The sequence below is a fragment of the Myiozetetes cayanensis genome, unplaced genomic scaffold (assembly GCF_022539395.1).
Source record: "Myiozetetes cayanensis isolate MyiCay16 unplaced genomic scaffold, myiCay2020 scf6-25, whole genome shotgun sequence".
Classification (NCBI taxonomy): Eukaryota; Metazoa; Chordata; class Aves; order Passeriformes; family Tyrannidae; genus Myiozetetes; species Myiozetetes cayanensis.
The window spans coordinates 60,339,701-60,362,831 of record NW_026087853.1 but is presented as its reverse complement, the minus strand read 5'-3'; the positions used below and the strand labels follow the sequence as shown (position 1 = coordinate 60,362,831).

At 39.8% G+C, this 23,131-nt stretch overlaps 2 protein-coding genes across 2 annotated transcripts in view; one reads left to right on the top strand and one right to left on the bottom strand.

The window, feature by feature from the left end:
* The window catches only part of KIF18A (kinesin family member 18A), a 29,446-nt gene extending 10,708 nt beyond the window's left edge, over nt 1-18,738 (bottom strand). The window contains 13 exon segments of the mRNA XM_050336730.1: nt 3,564-3,802; nt 3,984-4,105; nt 4,535-4,699; nt 5,243-5,405; nt 8,736-8,845; nt 9,128-9,202; nt 10,095-10,268; nt 11,503-11,700; nt 14,573-14,683; nt 15,509-15,613; nt 16,407-16,564; nt 17,214-17,601; nt 18,654-18,738. Of these exon segments, the coding sequence (XP_050192687.1) occupies nt 3,564-3,802; nt 3,984-4,105; nt 4,535-4,699; nt 5,243-5,405; nt 8,736-8,845; nt 9,128-9,202; nt 10,095-10,268; nt 11,503-11,700; nt 14,573-14,683; nt 15,509-15,613; nt 16,407-16,564; nt 17,214-17,541 (1,948 nt within the window). The 5' untranslated portion in view covers nt 17,542-17,601; nt 18,654-18,738.
* A 574-nt stretch (nt 18,739-19,312) lies between these two features.
* METTL15 (methyltransferase like 15) overlaps nt 19,313-23,131 on the top strand; it is a 72,263-nt gene continuing 68,444 nt past the window's right edge. The window contains exon 1 of the mRNA XM_050335228.1: nt 19,313-20,385. Within this exon, the coding sequence (XP_050191185.1) occupies nt 20,122-20,385 (264 nt within the window). The 5' untranslated portion in view covers nt 19,313-20,121. The remainder of the gene's footprint in view (nt 20,386-23,131) is intronic.

Sequence of the window (23,131 nt, the reverse complement as noted above, 5' to 3'; positions counted from 1 at the left end):
GGGCACCTGAATACATTCTTAAATGAACTTGTTTTCATAGCCTGTGCTTTCCTTGATACAAACAGTTAAACTGTTTGTGAGATTGCACATTTATGGTCACATGAAGCATACACAAGTTTAGAATTAAACTTTTGCCATATTTGTAAATAAAAAAAAAGATATTGGAAACCCAACATTTTCTCTAAAAAACCCCCAAACCTCTAATTTATAATTAAGGTCAGTACTTTACAGAAGGTGTTTTAAAGGTTAAAGGAGAAAAAAGAAAGGAGGTGGCCAACTCCTTTCATGTGCTTTAGCAAAACATATGAACTTTAACTTTCACTAGACATTAAGAGTTTTTAAGCACAAGGACTGACTATCTTGATATCTTGGCCATAGAAACAGATGTTCAATGATGGTCAGAGAGCACCTTGATCTTTTCCTCTCCCACTCTGACTTTACATTAAATTAATATATATGAGACCCTTTCAAATGAAGAAATCTTCATTACAAGCAAAGATTTAGGCATTGCTGCAGATCAGCTCAAATTCTTTGCTATTTTGAAACTCCTAATAGATAGAAGGATCTCAGTAATATCAAAACCACTTCATACAATAAAGTAAGAACATTTAGAATATATTTCAAGAACATATTTTTGTTGAAGATTTGTAACAAAACCTAGAATAAAAACCTTTTACCTTTGCTATCCCTTCTCTTGACTCTTTTTAGGATCTTTTCCCACATCAATTATGAGTTTAACTTCCTTCTTCAGAATCAGCTAGTGAAATGTTGTTAATTCCAAAGAAACATGTAAGAACTTAAGGCCCTGCTTTCACAGCTTTTCCTGCTCTGCAGAAATGATTTAGCAGTTTTGGCCTTTTGGAAGTGGTGCTTATAATCACAAAAGTTATTTATGTGACTTAAAGCATTTTAATTTTTATGTCAAACCACTCAATGACAATTCATTTGCATTTGAACATTGTCACAGTTCTCTCAGAGAGCTGCAGGCAATAGTTTAGTGTCATTAAAAATGTCCTGCAATGAGTACTGCCTCATGTTCTGCAACACAGAATTCAGCACTGGCTTTAAATACAGATGGTTTCCTGAATCACTGCCAATTCAAACACATAACAACTGAACAGGAACTTGTAGTTTGTGAGTGACTGAAACTTCCAATTATGGATAAGTCACATGTACTGCATATATCCCTAGATACTGCCAAGTTCAACAAAAGAGATGTAATTATTTGTTTCATCAGCTTACACTGAAGAGGAACAAATATTTTCCTCATAAAGCTCATTATTTTCTACATGAGTACCATTCTCATTTCTGCAGAGGGATTTTTACCTCAAAAAAAAAAAAAAAGTCTTTCAAATATGTTCAAAAGCAACACATCACATTTGTTACTGGTAGACACTCTCTTCCTCAATCTAAGATGCTCGACTCATGTTTCATATGAAACATTACATCGACACCAATTAACTTTTGTACCCTCTCCCCAAATCATTTGGAAAAGAAACTTCGAGACACTAACACCAGGCAAGCTATATTAAATGGGAGATTAAAAAGACAATTACTGCTCTCAACTTATACCATGAAAAATAAGAACCAAGTCACAGAAACTGAAGTGCATTGCTCTTTCCTGCCCACAGGATGAAGGTCCATGCAAATATGGTAAATTTTGAAATATGGACTTGTATACAAGGAATAATGACCACTGTGGTTTTTTGATTATGTTTTTGGATTTTTTTTTTTTTAACCATCTTGGAGCAAAACACTACTTCCTTCCCCATATCTTGAACAAATTATAAATAATAAAATATCAAAGCACCAAAGGTGCGAGGGGATATGTATAAATCTTCCTTTTTGTTTGTTCATTAAGTTCTTAGGTCAGCTCTTGCTAACATTTGCCAAGCATACTTCTGAAATGACTCTAGGAAACAGGAATTGGATTCTTGAATAATTTATTTCATCTTTAAAGGAAAAGAGAAATTACTACATCCTTCCTATTTCTGATCAGGATGCTGCCCCCGTAGTACTTCATATTTCCCCATGCTAATGTAATTTCTCTGATTTATGGGGTTTTTTTTAGAAATTAATTTCCGTGACAATATCATTTAATAGTTCAATGTATTTTAAATGTGAATTCAAACACACAGTTGAAAAGGAGCTATTTAATTACATTTGTCTTGTGCTGAACAGAAAAAAATTTAAAGCACTGATAAGTGGATTACTTTTTTCCAACCACAACTCCCAAGATGTATTGATACGATTGTGTCAACACCAGTAATATTTTAGGTAACCTTCCCTTAAAGGTTGCAGAATTTTAGGGGAGTTGTTTCTGCCATGTTTTATACTGCATCTAATTAGACAGGGAAAGGAGTGTAACTAACCTCTTCTATTTCCTTTTCCAAAGAACAAGACACAAACAAACAAAAAAAAATCACCAAAGTACCAAACAAAAATTTCCATGGACATCTTCAGGCAAATACACCATTTACAGCTGAAAAAAGTCCATCTGAACTGAAAACTCTGGTGTCCATTTACTTAGGGGAATATACAAGGGAACATACAGTTCACCAATAGTTAGAGAAAGAGAATAATGGGAAAACCTCCACATATGGTTTTCAAGACAACTCCTCAAATAATATCTAGTGATTTTAATGAATTGAAATGTTCAGGTCTTAACAGTTTGTGTGGAATTTAAATAATAGTCATTTTAGTGTTAATTTCAGTAAGAACAGATCAGGCCTCTCACAACACAGGACTTCAAGAAAGGTGGAAAAGAAGTAGATTAATCAAGAACTCTAACAAGGCTTACTAGCATCAGGAACTAAAATTCACAGCAATGATAACCCACATATGAACAAGATTAAATCAGTACAATCAATACTTAGTTACAAAGGGCATTACAGAGCTTCTGGATTACTCTTTGGGTACATCTCCCTACCTATTCTGAAAAAAAAAAAAAAAAAAGTAACAAAAGAAGTACCTTTAAAAGTAAAAAAAACCCAGTATCTAAAAATAACATGCCTATGATATAACATAAATAACAACTTTCAACCTTCCTGAATGAATCCCTGAGTAGCATGGGCAGAATAAGAAATGTAAGCATGCAAGTCTGCAAACTCTCTTTTCCTTCTTTCTGAAAACACAAAAATAAACACACACCAAAAAGAAAACCCAATCCAAACTAAAAATCAACCAAACGCCACTCACACACACAAAAACCCCCAAAATTGGCACTCTGATTCCTTTTCAATCAATGTAATCTGAAAGATTCAAGTGGAATTCTTAATGCACTCACAGCATCTACAAACACTGATATATGGGATACATTACAAGAAGAGGATGGAGTGATCTCTTGCAGTGTGACTGAAAAAGTTATTGGAAAAGTGAACTTCTTTCCTATATTCGATTAAGAACGGTGTATAATATATAGAAAGCGGGTCTGAGGCTCAGTTTTACATCTGGCTCCAATATCTGCAGAAGTGTGCATCCACTGTCTTTATGGATGACATCTGGCTTTGGCAGGACACATTTAGGAGTATTTCCAACAGAGAACAAATTAATGATATACTTACGGCACGGGGTGTTTGGTCTGCTCACGAGCTGTGGGAACGTGAAAATAGCTGACATGTCTACTTCATGGTTTTGATTCTGATCCTTTTCTTCAGTCTGGTCAGCCCAAGATACTGATTTTTGTCTCTGAATAAGCTGCTCAACCTCCCCAAACTCAGTCTCAGTCAAATCATTTGTCAGCCCAGCTTCTTTCAAAGTCAGGTATTGCTTGCGAAGAACTGGAAGCAAAGTATTTAGTACTCTGTAAAACAGCAAGAGGCAAGACAAGTTTGCTTAAGAAAACAGAGTTCTTACCCAGGAAAAAAAAAAAATAGATCTTGCTTCTGTTTCAATTTAAATTAAATTCTCTGAATAGGTCTTCTGAAGTTATAAAAGTGTCAGAACATAAAGTCTTATCACACCTGCCACGAAACCATACTTACTTTTCTGTTTGCTTGTAATACTGATCTTGAAGGGACACCAGAGCCAACATGTGCTTAATTTGGGCTTTCAGGTCCTGAACTTCTAGGTTTAAATGGCAATACTGTAGATCTTGACGAAGTTCCTTTGGGAAATTGGGGAAAAAAAACGCACAAAAGTCAAACAACTGCACATCAAACTGATAGGGAAACCCCCAAAATTTAAGCTAAAGGTAATATTAATTCAGTCAATATTGAAAAGTAAATGGGGAGTAGAGCTATGTTATTATATTGAAGTTTTATGGCAGAAAAAAGTATGAATTGTTTGATTTCTGATTATATGCATAAGTATTGCTTTGTAGATTGCTTTGACCAGTGGTGGGTGTGCTGCAATTGGCATTAAGAATCCAACAGGCACACGTGCATGCTTATTGATGCAAGCCCAAAGATACGTTTGCCTTTTTTTTCTGTGTACTCACACACTTTATTTCAATTATTAAACTGTTCTTAACTCGCAGGTTTTACCCTTTTTCCAGTTCTCCTCCCCATCCCCCACCCTGACAAAGTGAATTTACCTTTGGAATACACCCATCCCGACCCAGAAGACGCATCTCATTTTCAACACGGTGCAGCCACTTGGTATTTTCCTCAAAATGTTTGACCCCCTCTTCTTTTTTCTTCTGCATGTGCACAGAGTGGATATTAAGTATTGCAAGCCTTTGATCCCACTTGCAAGTGGCCTGGAAAAAAAAAAATTAAAAAAAAAAAAGAGAGAAATTAGCATTTAAGGGGAAAACCTTCAAATTATGTTCACCAAATCCTCTCTCTCTCTCTATGTAAAAATTTCCTTATTTTTAATGTTACATAAACAAATAATTCCTAGTTACTCAAGTATGAAAATGAAGAAGCAATTTTATCTGCTTTGTTTTCCTAAATGTGTTCTAGAAAAAGCCCGAAAAAGAATAAAATATTGGGCAAAAGGAAAATCCCTTATCTGCAAGGACCAAATTCTTGCTGAAATCTGGCAACCAAAAGGTTCAAAACCAGCAAGCTGGATATGAACAAGGTAGTTTTCTAAGTCCTAACAAGGCAAAGGGTACTCCCTCTCTTCTGAGGACAACTACACTCTGCTGTATACCTCAAAAATTAGGTCACTAACACATAATCAGTGTGTCCCATTTCAATTAAATATTTAAGCACTAACTCGTTGCATAATTACTTAAGCAAAATATACACATGAATATAGCAAGATGAAGAGATGCATTACATTACGGAAAACTCACCTTTTCTACTTTTTCTTCAGAGCACATCAGTCGAATTTGTTCATGACATTGATTATGGTGATATTTCTTCAGTATGTTTTCTTTCAGTTTCTTTTCCATGTTGAGGTATTCTTTTCTGATTTCCTCACGGTTTGCAAACACATTTTTAAGGGTTTCTTTGTATCTAGAACCAAAGGATAAGAATAAATAATGAATTACTTACTGAAGACTTTTTATGGCCATCTCACTTAGAAGGGGAAATTTCAATTCCAAGTTAATAAAATAAAGAACTTGAGAGGAAATAAGTAAAGCCTGTTATACATGAACACTAAATAAAGCGTCAATATACTGGAAAGGGTTTTTTGTATTTGAAATGAAAATGAGATGGAAAATTTTTAAGGTGTCACTAGAAATAAATCTTGTTGTATTTATGAAGATGACACCAGGATTTAAAAGAAAAGCATCTGAAACTTCTCACGTAAGTCTTATCTGTGCCTCCCAAAGATACTAAATAGCTGTGTTCTCTACTTATACCAATTTATTAAACAGATCAGACTACTGTTGCCATAGACACAAAAGGTCTTCAAAAAACCTGCCAGTTACCTCTTGAAAAAAGGAAAAGCCTGAAAGTCTTTAATTGCTCACTGAAGTAGCTGTATAATTTGTAGTTGTTCCCTGAAGTTGTTGTACAATTTTAATCACTAACGGACAACAAAAATCAGAACATGGATCACATTTTAACTCATACTAGGCTAATAGCAGGGAAAACCCAACCTAGTAGATGGTACTCAAGGAGTTATTGAGTAACCAGTTATCTGGTTATGCCTAGTCTGCAACACAAATCAGAATAATAAGGATAAGGAGTAAAACCTGGAATCATCACCACGTTGCAACACAACTTTCAGTGGTGGTTACCTGTTCACTCCTGAGTGCTGAAAATGCAACAGCACAGAACAGCCCAAAAGACACTGTAGTATATCTTAATAATAGCCAACCTTCTATATAAAGCATTTCGTAACATCCTATGTTGTTAGAACTTTACATAGAAAAAAGACACAATTACAAAGAACTTTACAAAGAAAAGAGACACAATTTAACATGCAAATGTTCTAAACACATGCAGCATCTGAGGTTGCTAAAGTGTTTAGGATTAAAAACAAAAAAAAGCATAAAATTAAATATTGTAAAAATGCTAAAAAATAAGGCAAGTTCAGCTCCAGAGCAAGTGGAAGAGACATTCTTGCCACGTAACTGACTTTCGCCAGTATTTCTAAAGTAGCAGTTCTTTTTCACAGTCTAAAGCTTGAATAACTGAGCACTTTATTTTAGTGTTTCATTACTCTCCTTTTAAAAACACATAGAATTAAGAATTCTTCGCCACAGTTTTAAAAAATAAAGCAGTTTTCCCTAAGTGTCCAGAGAACACTATCATATTTAGTTAAAAATGCATACTGAAACAAAGAAGTATTATTTCTTTAAGAAACCATTATAGGTTAATGGTTGGACTCTATGGTCTTCAAGGTCTTTTCTAAAAGATCCTGTGATAATGCAACAGTCAGTGTATCAGAGTTCTTACCCCACACTGTTACTATCTATACTACTATACTATCTACTGCACAACTGCTTGCAGGATTTTTGCCCTCCGTAGTATCCATAGAAACACAGTTCCTCCCAGCTGCCTGGGAAACACAGCAATAAGGAATCCAAGTGAATCCTCTCTCTGCTTCCCTCACAGGAAAAACCTGGGCATAATTTAGGAGAGGGTGCACATCCTGATTCTATGTACAGCCCTCATGAGGAACTATTACCAGTAAATGTGTGCTTATAATCACTGGTGCCCCTAACACAGCATCTAGTATAGAAACCTTTGCAAAGTTCCTGCCTTGAGCTGGATTCACTCATTAAGCACACTTCTATTCTTATGGAGTTAGCTTTACCCTCTCTTCTTCACTTGAAAAATCACAAAGTTATCCTGTAGGCACATGCAGGGTATGAACCCTCTACACTGCCTTGTCTCAAAGTGCCGTGGACCTGACGGTTGTAGTTCCAAAGCCAGTGTCCACTGTCTACCTCAACAGGCTCAAGACTTGAAGGGCTGGCAGACAACAAGCTTCAGACAGATGGAGAAGGAATGATTTGTGGGTTTGAAGAAGCAAGGGCAGTACTCAGTGAGTCTCTGTCAGATGACAGTGAAGCAAAAACCATGGGTAGTTGGACTGCAGTACAAGCTCGTGGATAAGACTCTCTTCCCTGTCCCAAACAAGAGAGAGAAGGCAGCACAGTACCTTCAAAACCTGTAAGCCAATGTGGGAGAAATCAACTCATCACCCACACCATCAGTAGGATGAACCTGACAGGATATTCATGAGGAAGAACAGAATGAGACATTCACTTTATTTCTGATATCTAGAGGGAATGGGATAGCTTACATGTGGCTCTATGGATATGCCATAACATTAAAATGCAAACATTCCCTGACCAACTAATCTTGGCATAGGATATGTCCAGCATTCTGAAAAGATATTTTAGAGACCTTGCCCTTGACTGACTCTTCCCACACACAAAGAATGAAATAAAGGGCAAATCACAGGAAATTAAATCAGTCTTAAAGACATACAGTGCAAAAATATGCAGGGAAACTGTCAGAACTATCAACATGACTTAGAAGCCCACACTTATTTCAAAAATTAAATTTAAATAACCTGAATGAGAAGGTTTATTGAAACGTCTGGAATGCCAGTAAAATGAAGCATGGTTAGAGAACATTTTGCTTTTGAATGGGTTTTTACTTCACCTCAGCAAGTTTCTCAGGTTAAAAACCAGCACATTCAAAGGGCCAATTAAAGAAAGGTAATTGAATCAACTTAGGTTAGTAATTCTCAGAAATATTCAATGAGATACGCAAGGACACATCCAGAAAGACTTCTGCACCAACATCTAACCTTCTCATGGAATAGAGTGACTTCTGCAACAAATTGATCTAAGTTTGTTACTTTTTGTAGGCTGCCATGAGACAGCCCCATGAGAGAATATCCACAGGAATAAGCAGAGGTCCAGAAATATAAAAGCAACAGAAAATGAAGAATCTATAAACACACGTTAGAACTCTTTGTGGAAAGAGACGCTTCAAGGTTTCTGTCTCTCAAACCTTGAAAGGAAGATACTACTTGAAGTAGTGTCTGCCAACAGTAGCAAGAGCTGCTGTCATTTATGCAAACTCAGTTCTGCCTACCCACAAACACAACCTGCTAGGCAGCTTTGCTGGAAGCCAGCATTCATATGCTCCTTCCTGTCACATCTCATTTCCTGCACACCCCACCCCCCTTTCATTTTAAATCCACCACCAAGTTGCTCTAAAAAGAAGCAGCACATTATGCAAAGCCATACCTAGTCTAAGTAAAGCCATGTTAAAATGAGGAAGCCAACACTGAAAAGAGTGAGTTTGTTTTACAAATGCTTTTACAAGTTACGCAAGCACCGTTTGGGAAGCGAGACTGAGCTGTGATTCATGTACCTTTCTATTTCCACTTCCTGGTTGTTTGAAAGTTCTGCAGCATTACGCTTTTCAGGAATGCTTACTTGCTTTTCTTCGTATTCTCTCAGTTTCTCCTTCAACATCAGGATCTAAACCAAAAGAGGCACCTTTTAGTTGGGATACAAGTTTTTTTTTAGCTTTTTTTTTTTTTCCCCAAACCTATCATTCTGTGCTGATATGTTGAACAGCTTTACAAATGGCAGTAGGTAACACTGCACTCAGAAGAAAAAATTTTCTTACTTTAAAATACTATATGGGAGAATTAGCACAATATTGCCTTTAAGGTTCAATCTTATCTACTTTTTTTTTTTGTAGTCAAAGTTAATCTTTCAAACTTTTAACAACAGATTTTTATTTTTTTTTTTACATACCTCTTTCTTCTGTTCATTGCAAATTTTAACATACTGGCTTATGTGACTGTCCAAACTAACAACATTGCTCTTCAACTGTAAAGAAACAAGTTAGAATTTAAGGTGGTTCTTCAAGGTTTTCATGCATAATAAATACACTGTGTATAATTACTACATAGTCAGATATACACTGTATTATGAGGAAAGGGATGAACACAATCCTGACTTGCACAACCAAAGTATGACTCTCAGCTTTTGCTGTCACCAGTTGTGCACCCATGGCCAGGTCATTTTGCTCAACAGAACAATAAAAAGTAATTACATTTACATGTGCAAGCACATTTTGCATTTATTCAGACTAGTTTGACCATTTAATGTGTATCTTGTAGATTTTACTGTAAAAACTATCTTTAGTTACGCAACAAATGGAAACTACAGTGAACCCCATATTACGTAAAGGCAATTAGGAACTGCAACAAAAGAAGTTATGATAAAAATCGAAACAATAGAGAGCAGAAGACAGAACATTCTGGTGGCTTTTCATTTATCAATATAATCTCATTGAACTTCTTGGTTTCAGTTGAATTCTACTTGTAACAAACCTGGACTGGCTCTTGTACAACACAGACACATCTCTAACATACTTTACAGTTCTTTAAGAAAGTAATAACAAGATACTGAAAACAAATGTGAATTCTACCAGTTGAGGTTTATTTCTAAATCTCATGCTCACTAAATCTATTTCAAACTGGCAACATCTTCTCATTAATGAAGTTATGCTGCTTTCAGGCCAAATCTGGCATCTACTCTGTATATACTACATCTATCACTCAGATAACGAAGAGGTGACTGTAAAAAAGAAGAGATAACTGCACAAAACTGAGGCAAAATAAAGGAAAATATAATATTCTGAAAGAAACAATTCTCCTTCTCTCAATGTTGCATTATTATACTTTGACAATAGATCAACAAATACAGATATACTCACGGAAGACTTGATGTCCTTGGCTCGGTTGGCATACCTAAGAGTGTTATAGGTATCATCATAGAACAGAGAAGATGGACTAACAGCAGCTATCATGATTGTCCGGCAGTTTCCTCCCAGAGAATCTTTCAGCAGGCGGGTGAGCTTGCTGTTCCGATAAGGAATGTGTTTCTTGTGCTGAAAAGAGTCGCACACGTTTTTATGGATTAGTCAACTGTACTTTAAATAAAAAGTCCACTTAGAATTTCAGCAATGCCACAAGACATGACAAACAGTCATGAAACTTTTCTCTGACCTGAGTAATTTTTTTTTTTTTAATTACATGCACATATCAAACAGTTTAAGTCTCTTAAGGCTGTTTAATAACTTTACAACGTGTGCATTAGCTAAGCTACTTTCTGATGTCTGGATACATAACTATTATTTTTGTCATGGGGCAACTAACAGGAAAGGCAAGATACATTAAACTACTTTCAGTTCACTTTGGGAAGGACTTGTAAGATCCCTCTAGTTCAATCCCTCTGCTCAAGCAGGGGCAGCTAGAGTAAGATGCCAAGGACTATGCCCAACTAGGTTTTCATTATCTCCAAGGATGGAGATTTCACAACCTTTCCAGGCAACTCAACTCTGCTGTGTGAAGCTTTTTTTCCAAGCACAAGCTTTTTGTCTCATTGTGCCAAGTTAGGTCATGAGGAACCCAATCCCTCACCAAATAAATCAATATGAAGAATTTTTCTTATGCCCATGGTCCAGATTTTAAACTCCTCCTTTCACTCCAACAAGATGGTGATGAGAATTTGCGGCACCAGGAAGGGAAATAAAAGCTTTGATCCTTTACTCCTGGCATATGTGAAGGGGGAATTTGCCAGTTGCCCAGAAAGACAAAAAGAGTGTCGTGGTAGACAATGGTCTTGACTTAGGCAAAAGTTCAGGTTTTGTCATTATCCCACACAATTGTACCCCCTCCTTCCCTTGAGCTGGTAAGCCAGATCAGGAGACTGCTTTGAGCAGGGGGGGTGTGTGCACATATCTAAGATCACAAAAGAACAACTTGGAATAGGTGCTGTTTTATCCTATAAAAGCTTCTTCCCCTGAGATTAAAGATTATTTGTAAGGTTATTAATTTACTCATACAAGCTTTTCTACATATGCTTGATTTTGAAAAAGGTGGGTAAGAAAAGCAAGTACACTCATCTTTGACACTACCCTTAGGTAGCTGCACACTATTTTTGAGAACTCCTTCTCATTGGGATTGTCTTTCAGCTATCAGAGATGGTGGAAACCTTTAAGACAATCTTAAAGAAGCAGCAGTAAAAATGTAATTCCCATTATTCAACCAGCTTAGCACTTTAAAAAAATATTTCACAACACTAGGAGGTGAAGCCTGCACGGGAAAGCAGCACACACAAACCTTTGGATCTGCCAGGGCATTAATGACGTTTCCAAGGGCAAGCAGGGAGCGGTTAATGTTTGTTCCTTCGACGAAACGAGCCCCCCTGGCATTCGTGGCACTGGCACGTTCGGATCCTGCCAGGTCAATGAGGGACATTTTGGCGATACGAACATTTTGATTAATGCTGGCAGTTTTATCTTGTTGCCGTAGGTAAATCTACGATTAAAAAAAAAAATAATTAAAAAGTAGCCACTTACCAGTCTAAGTAGTAAGTTACACAATAAAATTAACAACTGTTTTCAGAAATCCTTGTTGGAATCCTTCTCAAACTCCAAGATAAACCTTTTTGTAAACATCTAACACCTAGCAGGCAGCTTGGCCTAATGGAAAAGAGTGAACCCATTTCTGACACCTCTTAAACTCACTTGTGTCAGGTATCAGTAAGGGAAAAGAAGCAGAGAGTAGTTGCACGGAGTTTGACTGGGGTGGAGATAAATTTCTGCACAGAATTTGTGACCCAGTCAGTGCTGATAACACTGTGGTGATCAGCTGCTGCTCAACAGAGGCTGTACGGTTGTCAGGGCAGTCTTTGCAAGAGGTTGCAAGAAAACAGCTGACCCCAACTGATGGAAAGTTTCTCTGATGTAGCCCTTACTTGAGGGATGGCTGAGCATCAATCTGATGGTGGCAAGTGATTGTTCCCTCCCCTACTTCCCTTTAGTTAAGTGAACCACAAGGTTCACAACCCCCTCGGTTTTTGCACTTCTGATTCTCTCCCCCATCCTGCTGCAGAGGATTAAGCGACCAACTGGTTTACAACAGCAGCAAAGATCAGTGAGGGTTTTTTTTTTACTCTTTACAGGGCAAAATGAATTTCACAGCTAAAATAGCTCTTGATCCTTTATCACTTAACATGTATATCACACTACTGTACTTTAAACTGAAAGAGGTGTTCGTTTTTTAAAATGCATGTTTAGGAGTATGCAATAAAGAAATGTATACAGATAAACTAGGAAAAAGGCTGGGACCTTCAGGGACTTATATTTAATTGTATCTACTGTCAATAGGAAAAAATACTTATTTACTGCTGTGAAAACACACTCCAGATCTTTTGGAATGTGGTGCCCCCGAGACCACTTGTTCCCCCTCATCCCATTTTTCCTGAAATTTTCACGGTACAGGAGATGTACAAGGAACTAAACACTTTTGCTTCCTTCTGCTGGTGAAGGTATTCTTTCCTCAGGTTTATGAGAAAGTAGGCAGAGCGTGATTAAATTATATATATACATATATACAAATAAAGTTATCCTTAGATGGCTTTTACTTTTCCAAAATTCTCCATAAATTTTCCCTTTTTTTGTGCTGAGTGCCCTACCATTCGTTAATAAGGCTATTGGTTACCGACCCTTTCATGAACACACTTCTAGACAGTCAATTAGGAAAGAGCTGCCATGCATGAGGCAATAAAGACAATATCTTGCTAGTTCTGTAGCTTTAAGCTTTGTGCATGAGAAATGAAGTCTTCACAGCACTTTGTAACAGGGAAAAATTTGACAAATATTCTGAGCAAATCAAACACTTATGACTTGCCGTGAAATGTATCTATTCCAAATAGATGTATTTCTATATCAAACAATACAACTAAGTTCAGTTGTATTATTTCTAGTACAATAGACAAAAAAAAATCCAACCTTAGGCTGGGGACACTCAATCAGAACAACCCAGTAACTATCATTAGTGAAGTAGGGAAAGGTGGAGTGACAGCCAAGCTATGTTGTACGACTCAAGCTTTTGTAAAAATTCAAAAGATACAGGAAATGCCCCAAAGCAGAAACTTTTCTATTTCTTTGTCAGTCAGCAGAACACTTTCAATAGAACAGTGTGGCAATTTGGATTTTACTTTCAGAAGCAGTAATTGCCTGACCTAGATAGATATTTCAAACCTAAGACAGATGGTACGGGAAGGCAAAACTTGCATCTCTAAAATCAGCTCTGAATGTCCCGGGCCAAGACTTTTATCAGTTTCTGAGTCAGTTTCAGACAACATCCTGCTCCAATAAAGTTAACAAGAAAAGCCAAAGCCAGCATAAAAGATAAAACTATCTCCACAAACAAACAGCTCTTAAAAAAAAGTTCAATCAAGACAACACTGGGGATTTCTCAACACTTACATCTCTCTAACCAAAGACACAAATCTGTTATGCAGAACGTCACAGATGCGTGGAAATTACATGAGAAACTGAAGTGATTTATTTACTTGGTTGCCACTTTCAGAAATGTACTGAGAAGAATGCAAAGCCTGCCAGATAATACAACCCAGAGCTTTTTTCTTGAGTCAAGGTGAGGGAGATAAGACCCCCTCAGCCCAGCAAGTAAACAAACAGAAATCAGCAGTTCACCCTGGTCTCTCTGCAGCACTGTACCTTGTGCCTTTTTAAAGGCAGAACACATACACAACAAGGAACAACTTCAGAAGAAGTCTTGGTATGATCGTGTGCACCGTACAACCACGGGCAAGACCTCAGGGGAAATTAAAAACAGGCAGGGCAGTTTCAAACAGAAGTTTAAGGTATATAAGAAAACACAGAAGCTTCCTGAGCGGCAATGACTTCTGCTCTGTTACTTTTGGCTACTGTTTTTAAGCATTGCCAAAGTCTGCAGACAAAGTTAAGAACTACCCAACAGTTAAACGCTGTAATGCAAGGACCAGAATCAAATTTAATATTTTTCAACCCAGAGTGGCATCATATACAGTTAATAGGACTAGTTTTTAAATACTATTTCTTCTTAAATATCACAGGTTGTATTTAAGAGGAGCCACAGGGTAGCACACAGCAATAATCTTTGGAGAAGTCTTAAGTTCTAGTAGATTTATACAACTCATTCAAAAACTCATTTATGGAAACTAAGAATCATCAATTCATTTTCTAAAGCTTGGTACATACCAGAACATTAAGAAATCACTGTAGTGTAAAAATTAACATTAACCAAGATAAGTACAGTAAGAAAGTACTACTTGAGACTCTCAGTTTATAGTCAGACATGAAAACTGCATTCTGTAAATTATTTTTCCTACAGAAATGCTTACCTGAAAGACAGCATGGGACCGGGAAGAAGAGGCATTCACATCTGTGGGATGCTGAGTTCTATTTTTATTTCCATAATCCAACATCTGAAGGATTTCCTCCGCTGATTTAGGCTTTAATAACAAGACAGAACAAGATAAATACACTTGTTTTCCTTTTCTATCAACTATAGGAGATTCTACAATACATTAACATTCACCTTCACTTAAAAAAAAAAAAAAGGAACTTAATGTTTTATCTACCTAGAAATAAGAGAAAATTTCCTGTTTTGAAATTGAGGCACTTCAAACAAATATTCTCCACTAAAAAGCAGTAATGTATGAAAAGCAAGCACTTAACTGCAGAAATTTAGGTCAGAGAATATCTTTACTAAAGAATTTAAACAAATCTGAAAAGGTCCTCCATAGCTAGAAGAAGCTTCATTTAAGAGTGTCTGACTCAATTCTTCTTGTACTAATGCATTAAACAGTGATATACTAAATTTTTTTCCCCTCCCTCGCCAGACTCCAAGTTTTGGAAGCATGATGATCACAGAGCAAACCAAACTAAGAACGCTGTTTCCTGTCAATTCATTCCACAAACACAAAATCTGCGAGCTACATAGCACGTAACATACGCTAAAAGTCTACCAAAAAAAAATTAGGTCCACAAGAATTGACTCTCAGATTGCAAAACTGACTTTGCCTTCATTGCCATCTTGGAGTGTTCTACACCAACGTGAAGCCTCAGGGTTGCTTCTGTTTTCATAATAAGTCTGTTTGAGAAGTGCCATGTTAAACTGCTTTTCCAGGACAGTAAAGCAATAGTTAAGTTTGCAAGTTACTGGCCAGAAAAAAGCCCCCTAGGAAATTACCAAGTTCCATACAGCTCTCACAGAACTATGGGAACTTTCTCAAATTTCTGAAGCACGTTGTGAGTTTCTGTATGTGCTTCCATACCTGATGCAATGTCAGACCTTGAACTATCACCCCTTGCTGGGCATCTTCACGAACAGCCAGAGGTCCAGAGTTGACCAGCAGATCACGTATCTGTTCGTTGTAAATCTTTGAAAGAGAATTTAAAGTATTTTATTAACATCATCCTCCCGTACTTGACTGAATTAAACTTAAATAAACAGAAATCGTTAGTCTTTTTTAGTATTTCTTTAAGAGAAAGCAACAAATTCATGCTGTAGATTTTTTTCCAAACAGCTTTCTTATACTGAGCTTAAAATATTCAACGTGCATGATTTCTTTTAAGCCATTAAGATACATAATTTTTTTCTCATAAATAACTTTTATTCCTCATTAAAAAAAAAAAAAGGTTTTGCAACAAGCATGAGTCCAAAGCATTTATTTTCCTTTTTTCTCTTCTCCTTCTCCCCCTCCCAAAACATCAACTATTCTTCCATTAAGAATTTGAGGGAGCTAGAAAATAACAATTTTACTGCTACCACTCAAAAGCAGTGCCAAGACACTGACTTGTAAAAGCAGAACATCATTTTGTTGTACAGTTTCACAGCACTTATAGGATGTTACTGTGAAGTCCTGAGATACAACCCTGGTATTTTCCTGTACACAACAACAGATGTTCAGAGGGATGCAATTGATCAGCAAGACACAAATTATGAGAATGTTCAGTGAATATATTAGAAGTGATTGTTCTTGTTGGGCAGCCTTCTATAAAATAGTGACAGGTGCCTTTGAACAGCAAATTTGGCAGAGCACAGCTCAGCTCCACTCCTGTAAGGATGCGTTTTGTCAAGCCCCACAAAGGACCAGGGAAAGGAGAAACCAGCTTGTATTTATGTATTAAATATGAATTATAAAAAGCAGCATATCAAATGCAGGAACTCACCTCCAAATAAGAGACAGCAACGTCACATATTTTATCTTCTTTTATTTGATCCATGCGGTTATAGAGCGTCATCATGGTTAAGTACATCACTCCAGGATCTTCGGGGGAACCCAACATCGTGTGAGTCTTTCCAGCTCCCGTTGCACCATATGCAAGCACTGAATTGACACAAGAAAACCAAAGCAAGAATGTGCAGTTTATACCAGAAAGCTGATCAGAAATACGTAAGTCAAATGAACATTCACAGATCTGTCATTTCGAACAGCTGTTTCCATAAACTGATCAAGTTTCTTACTTAGACTTTACCTTTTACAGTTGTAATCAGAGAGCTATTTGAAAGTAACATTTTTGAATTTTCAGTTCAAAATTTACACGAAAATATTACATACTTCCTCTCATAACCCTACACCATCAACTTATTGCTAAAAGACATTTAATATCCTCATCACGTTCCATCTGCCAGTTAAAACAGCCCAAGTTCTTTAAGAGTTCATAAAGCCGGGTACCACACTTTCAGTGACACAACTGCTTCTGCTTGAATAACTGCAGAGGAGTTATTATGTCATTAGCACACGTATTTCAGATAAAATTCCGAAGTCTTATATAACCCTAACACAAAATTACTTTCAAAATAGTAGAGCTATCCTAACTTCCATATGCTGAAAAGCCAGCCTCTCATACATATTAATTAAAACACAATGCTTTCACTTCTATCTCAGGTTTTTTTTAATGCCCTTGCAGCAGCTGCACGCAACGGTAGAAACTTTTAAGTTTTTTTTAATGAAAGAAAATAAATAGCAAAGTTACCTGTGCAGTTATATCCGTTTAAAAAGCCCTCAATCAGAGTTTTGGTAGTATGCTCAAAAACTTCCAGCTGGGATGACATTTCATCAAAAATAGCGTCGAACATAAATTTAAGATCTTTCCTTTGCCTTTTGTTGATATCCCTGTGGGTCAGTCTCTTCCCGTTAAAGAAACTAACTTCTTCCTCCTTTGGGTCGAAGACCAACACATGCTGGTCAATAACGTGGACAACCCTGCTAAAGTTCTCCTGTTTTTCCTTTTGGGTCTCCGGGCGGACACGGACCACCACTTTCACGTGATTGCAAACATCTTCTTCCTTAGCGGGACTCATCCCTTCTGGCCCCCAGCTTCGCCTCCCCAGGCTCTTTCAGGCTGCACAGCTGAACCTCCTCTGCAATTGACAACATGGGGTGAAAAGGCATTACATTTCGGATAAAACCTTTCGGGTAGTTCACACATTTCATAAGGACTAACACTCGGCACCTCTGCTCGACCCACCCATCGTTTGCCAGTGAGCTACAATGGGCTGCTTACAATGGCAGCGCAACTCGGGGAGCGCTGGAACTGGCCTGAAAAGATGATTTAATCCAGCGCAGCTGCAAGAAACCCAGATAGCACTACCCCCGTAAATTCCTAAGTTCATTTCAACAATTTAAAACGTCCTTTATGTCAGAGCAAGCTTGCAGATGAACTTCCACGTTCCTGCAGACTAACGCGGGTGGTTTTCTTGCCCTTCAGCAGAAGGCAGAGCAGCCGCCTGCGCTGCTTTCGCCGGGTTATTGATTCACTCACGCTGCACGTGGGTTTTAAAGGGAGTTACAGCGGGATTTGCGTTAACGCCGCCTGCACGGGATACAGCGGCCGATAACAACCCGGAATTCCCTTTAAAATGGCCCATCCTCGCCGGCTCGTTCCCCTAAGAGCGGACACGCTGAAAGCTCTCGGGGACGGCTTTTGCCGCTCCAGGGCGAGCCCATAACCGAGACACGGCCGCGGAGCGAGGGAGCAGCCGGGGCGGGGGAGCTGGGGGGGCTCCCCTCGGCACCGCACACACCGCACACAGCGCTGCTCGGGCGGGGGGAGCTGGGGGGGCTCCCCTCGGCACCGCACACAGCGCACACAGCGCTGCTCGGGGCACGGCGGCGGGACCGGGACCGGCCCGCGGGGGGACAGCGCGCCGGGACTCGCCCGCGGACCGCGCCTGGCACCGGCACTCTCACCACCCGTGCTCGGCCCCGGCCCCGCTGCCTCGGCCCCAGCCTCGCTGCCCGTGCCCGGCACTCACCCCCGGCCCCGGTGCCCTCCTCCAGCCCGTGCCCGTGCCCAGCACTCTCCTCCAGCCCGTGCCCGTGCCCGGCACTCACCCCCGGTACCGCTGCCCTCCTCCAGCCCGTGCCCATGCCCAGCACTCTCCTCCAGCCCGTACCCATGCCCGGCACTCACCCCCGGTACCGCTGCCCTCCTCCAGCCCGTGCCCGTGCCCAGCACTCTCCTCCAGCCCGTGCCCGTGCCCGGCACTCACCGCCGGGGCCGCTCCAACCGCCGCGCCCGCCCGATTCAAACCCCGGCCGGCCGCCCTCCGCGCCTCCTCATTGGCCGCCCGCGCCCGTGACGTCAGCACGGCGACGGCGCTCGCGGTAAGTGCGTGCGCGCGGGCCCAGGGGAGGGTTGCGGGCCGGGCCGGGCGAGCGGGGAGAGCGCCGGGGCCACCGACAGGGCCAGCGACGGCGGGGCCGCTCACTCCGTGTGTTCCCCCTCGCTCCCTGTGTCCTCCCCGCTCCCCGTGTCCCCCGGCCCGGGCGGGGAGCGGGTTGCTGGCGCTTTCCGGCCGCCTCTGCCTTCACGCTCCTCGCTCGGTGCGAGCCCCGCTCCGCCTCCAGCTGCGCCGCTTCGGGCCGTAATAAAACTACGCTCTGTGCTCGCTTCTGAGAAACGGAGTCCTCTTGGTCTGGTTGATGGAACGGGGCTGCTTGCAGGCGGAGTGTGTCTCCTCCCCGGCGGGAGCAGGCTGGGCTCGCCGCCCGCGGGTCGGGAGGAGGAGGAGGAGGATGAGGAGGAGGATGGTGGTGGTGCGCACCCCGCGGGATCGGGGAGAGGGGGGAAGGGTGGAAACTGAGTAACTCGTGGGTCGGGATAAAGGCGGTTTGATAGGGAAAGGGAAGGCTGTGCGCATAAGCGAAGCAAAGCGAGGAATCCGTTCACCAAGGGCAGGCAGGTGCTCAGCCCTCTCCAGGAGAGCTGCGCCCCTTCTCGCACAGCAGAGGAGACAGAGCATCACTTCAAACCCATCTTCCTCCTCTCCCCCCCCCTTTATAAATTCAGCATGATGTCATATGGTCTGGAGTATCCCCTTGGCCAGTTTGGGTCGTCTGCACCAGCTGTGTCTCTTCCCTGCTGTGTTCAGCACAAATCCAAAGCACAGCCCCTGGGAAGAAAATTAACTCTGCCCCAGCCAAAACCAGCACAGCATCCCATGGTGATGTGTGTGTTTGCTGTAGGGGCATTGTTAAAGTGATATGCACTAACAAATTTAAGGTAGGTGGAAATACTGCCCAGCTGAGGCTTAATTTATTGAGAATAACTTTCCTGAGGTGATTACTCATCATGTTCTTATCTATGCAGGCAAAATATCTGAGGCCTCTGGCAAGGTAAATCCAGGCAAATGAAAATTTGATAGTGAAAATAATCTACTGGTTGCTTGAATATGACTGATTGGTAGATAACACTGAAAATTCTGAGAACATATTTTGCTGACATGACATACCTGTAAAACTGCCCATGTTGGAATGTGTATTTATTGCTTTACCTATAGTAGTTCCACTTTGTTTTTTCAAACAGGTGCACTGTTTCAAATATTTGTTTCAGAGTAATTCCCAGCATCTGCTGTTCTTCTAGGCTGATCAATTTCAAAATGTTGTCTCGGTACCTCTGCCAAGTTCACAAGTGTTTGTTTCTGCACGGCTTGAGACTGAATTCGGTAAGCCTGGCTGGTTTGGCCAGGAGGATCCACGCTACGCCAAAAAAGCTTTCTGACTGCGAGCTAAAGGAACAAACAGTCCAGAAATGCGAAACTGAAGAGTTGCCTCGAAGTACCGAAAACGATAACTTGGGAAGATTGCACGTGCCAGTGATGGTGGAGGAGGTTCTTAGTTGTTTATCCCCCCAGCCAGGTCAGGTGAGTTGAATTAACGCTTGTGACTCACCAACAGTCCAGCAGAAAAATTTGTGCACTGTGGGCATAACTTTTGTTCAGAGGGATAAAGGGGTGCTCTTTAAGGGTCAGTTGCATCTTTTAAAGGTTTGTTTTGCAATTCAAATTAAGACTCCGCGTTTCAAACTAATAGCATTCTAGTATTTGTATTCCCCATGAAGCAGCATTTGTTGTTCTAGTAGTATTTGTATTCTAGTATTTGTATTCCACATAAAGCAGTATTTGTTGAAAACTGTTGTGTTTGAATACGCTCTTGCTTTTGTGCTTCTCTTTCTGAATTGCAGTGGTGCATTCCTGGGGTTAATTACTCATAGTAGTGGGGAGCTCTCATGGGTGGTTATGTCGTGAGTTGGTGTAGAGCTCTCTTCCCCTTGTTCAAGAGGTAGGATGTAGGTTTTAAAAATCATCATCGTCGTCCCTTGTTCTGAGATAGCTATTTCCATGGTTGGAGGTGTTCCCTTAGGGAATGCTTATGCTGCACGAGGAGCACTGTAGAGGTGCTGTAGTTATAAAATGGCTCTGTGGTACCAGAAATGGTTTTGCCTCGTTGGTGTGGAGCTTTAACGAGCTGCCTTACTTGGGTATGGTACTGTGAGCAGTTTGCTTTTGGTTATCTGGGTTAGCTCAAGTCTCTACGCTGCTGTGTTGATGTATCTGCATTGTGTGCAGTCTAGGTATGTTGTTATGTGCTTCCATGAAAGAAATGATACAGTGACATGGTTTTGGTCAGAGTGACCTTAAATGCAGTGTTAAGTCGAAAGGATTTCTTGTACAATGTAAATGCTTAAATAAATTTCACCTTTCAGATGCTTTCATCTGTGATTTTAGTGCTTATGTTAGCTTCATAGAATCTTATAATATAGGCTTATCAGTGTGTAGTTTTGCTGTAAAGACTGAAACAATACAGGAGTAAGTAGAAAGTTTAAAGAGTTCTTGTTTTCATTTCAAAACAGCATTGTCGAACAGTGGTGAAATGATACAGCAGTTTTGAGATGGATTCAGTGATCAAAAATTTGCAGTCAAATCTTGTTGTGTTGCCTTGTATTTTAAGGCAATGTTTGAGGAAGAAGTGAGAATGCAAATAGTGCACATACACATTAGCATATAAATTGCTCTTGCATGTGTCCTACTGTTGAAGACACCTAAATCAGTCAAACACACAAGGACCTTCAAGTTCAGATTTCTATCTCAGAGCTATGGTGGAATTTTCACACATTAAATGAACATAGAAGTTGTGACACTGTAGGTAAAGTATTTTTTCCAGTTGTGTAAGCTTCTATTTGGATAAGAAGAGGTCTGATGAAGTGACTGTTCATTAAACTGTCTTTGATATATTAAAAAAACCAAACAAACAACTTTTGTGGCAACAAAACTTGCAGAAGAAACTATGGAGAGTAACTATTATTGCCCCTGAAGAGTTTTTGGTAACTCAAATATTTATGAATGTAAAATAGCTTATTATTGGTGTGGGCTTTTCTCAGGTCTGTGAATGCATGGTTTTGCAGATTTCCAAGCTAGTAGTGAACGACTGATGACTGCTCTAAGAGAGTCCAAGTGTGTTTACCTCAAGCAGAAGCATTTATGATACTGCTAACCTGTTCAGAATAACCGAAACTGGAAACTGTTCAGCACTCACACTTTTCTTTTTATATGTGTATTTTCAACACTTTCTGCAGAAGAATGCAATGTGTCAACTGAATTTTGCTGGAATAAGTGAAATTTTGAGCACAGATTGAGACAGTTTCTCACTGACGTGAGTAGTGGTAACCAGTTGGTATTAACATGGATCTCAACTGGGGCCGTCGTATAAATTTGCATTTTTAACGTTGTAGTCATGACAGGGAAGTCCATAAACACTTCATTGTGGGTGGGGAAGGAAATGCTCTGATCTTGGATTTAGTTTTTCTGCTTTCCTCTCTCCTACACACATAAAAATTTCCTTTACTCAGCTCTAACACAGTTATATTCTTTGTTATAAAACAGCTGATTTTTGCCTCTATTTCTTGTTGTGTCCTAATACAAGGAGTTGCCAATATAAAGAAAATCTAATTAGAAAGATGATGTTCTCCCTGTAGTTATGGTCAGTGAATGGGGTTTTCATTTTACTTATAGGGGTTCTTAAGAAAATAAATGTTACTTAAGAGTGAGTCACAGCTGAGATAAAGATGTTAGTACCCTCCTACTGAATATTCTTGTTGACTGGCTCCTTTGGGGAGTCTGTTTGTCAGGAGTTTTAGCAATAATATTTCCACTTATCTTTGAATCTTCTTTTATTGCCTCGTTTCACAAAGTCCCTGTAGTAGTCCTGTCTTCGAAGCAAAGGCTACAAATTAGTTTGTGCCGATCTACCTCACTTCTCAATGAAAAGTCTGTTGCAGTAAATCCACATGCAAGTAATTTCCTCTTTAAGTTTACTGTATTGATTAAACTACATTTTAATCTTTTCAGTCCACTGGTGTTCTTTGCAAACACCCAACCGGTGTTTTTACAGTTCTCTGGGCAGTTGAGTTTTTTTTCCTGTTCTCTTGAAGAACCAAGCATAGTTTCAGAATCAGTGTCTTTAGACATCCGGAAGCATGTTTTCCCAGTTTTCACCTGCTTCCCCCACCCCCTTTTTTTTTTTTCCTTTGCAAAGCTGTAGGAAACGACAGTGCTCCAGCACCAACAAACACTTGCATATAAAATCTCTTATCTACAACTAGAACAAAAG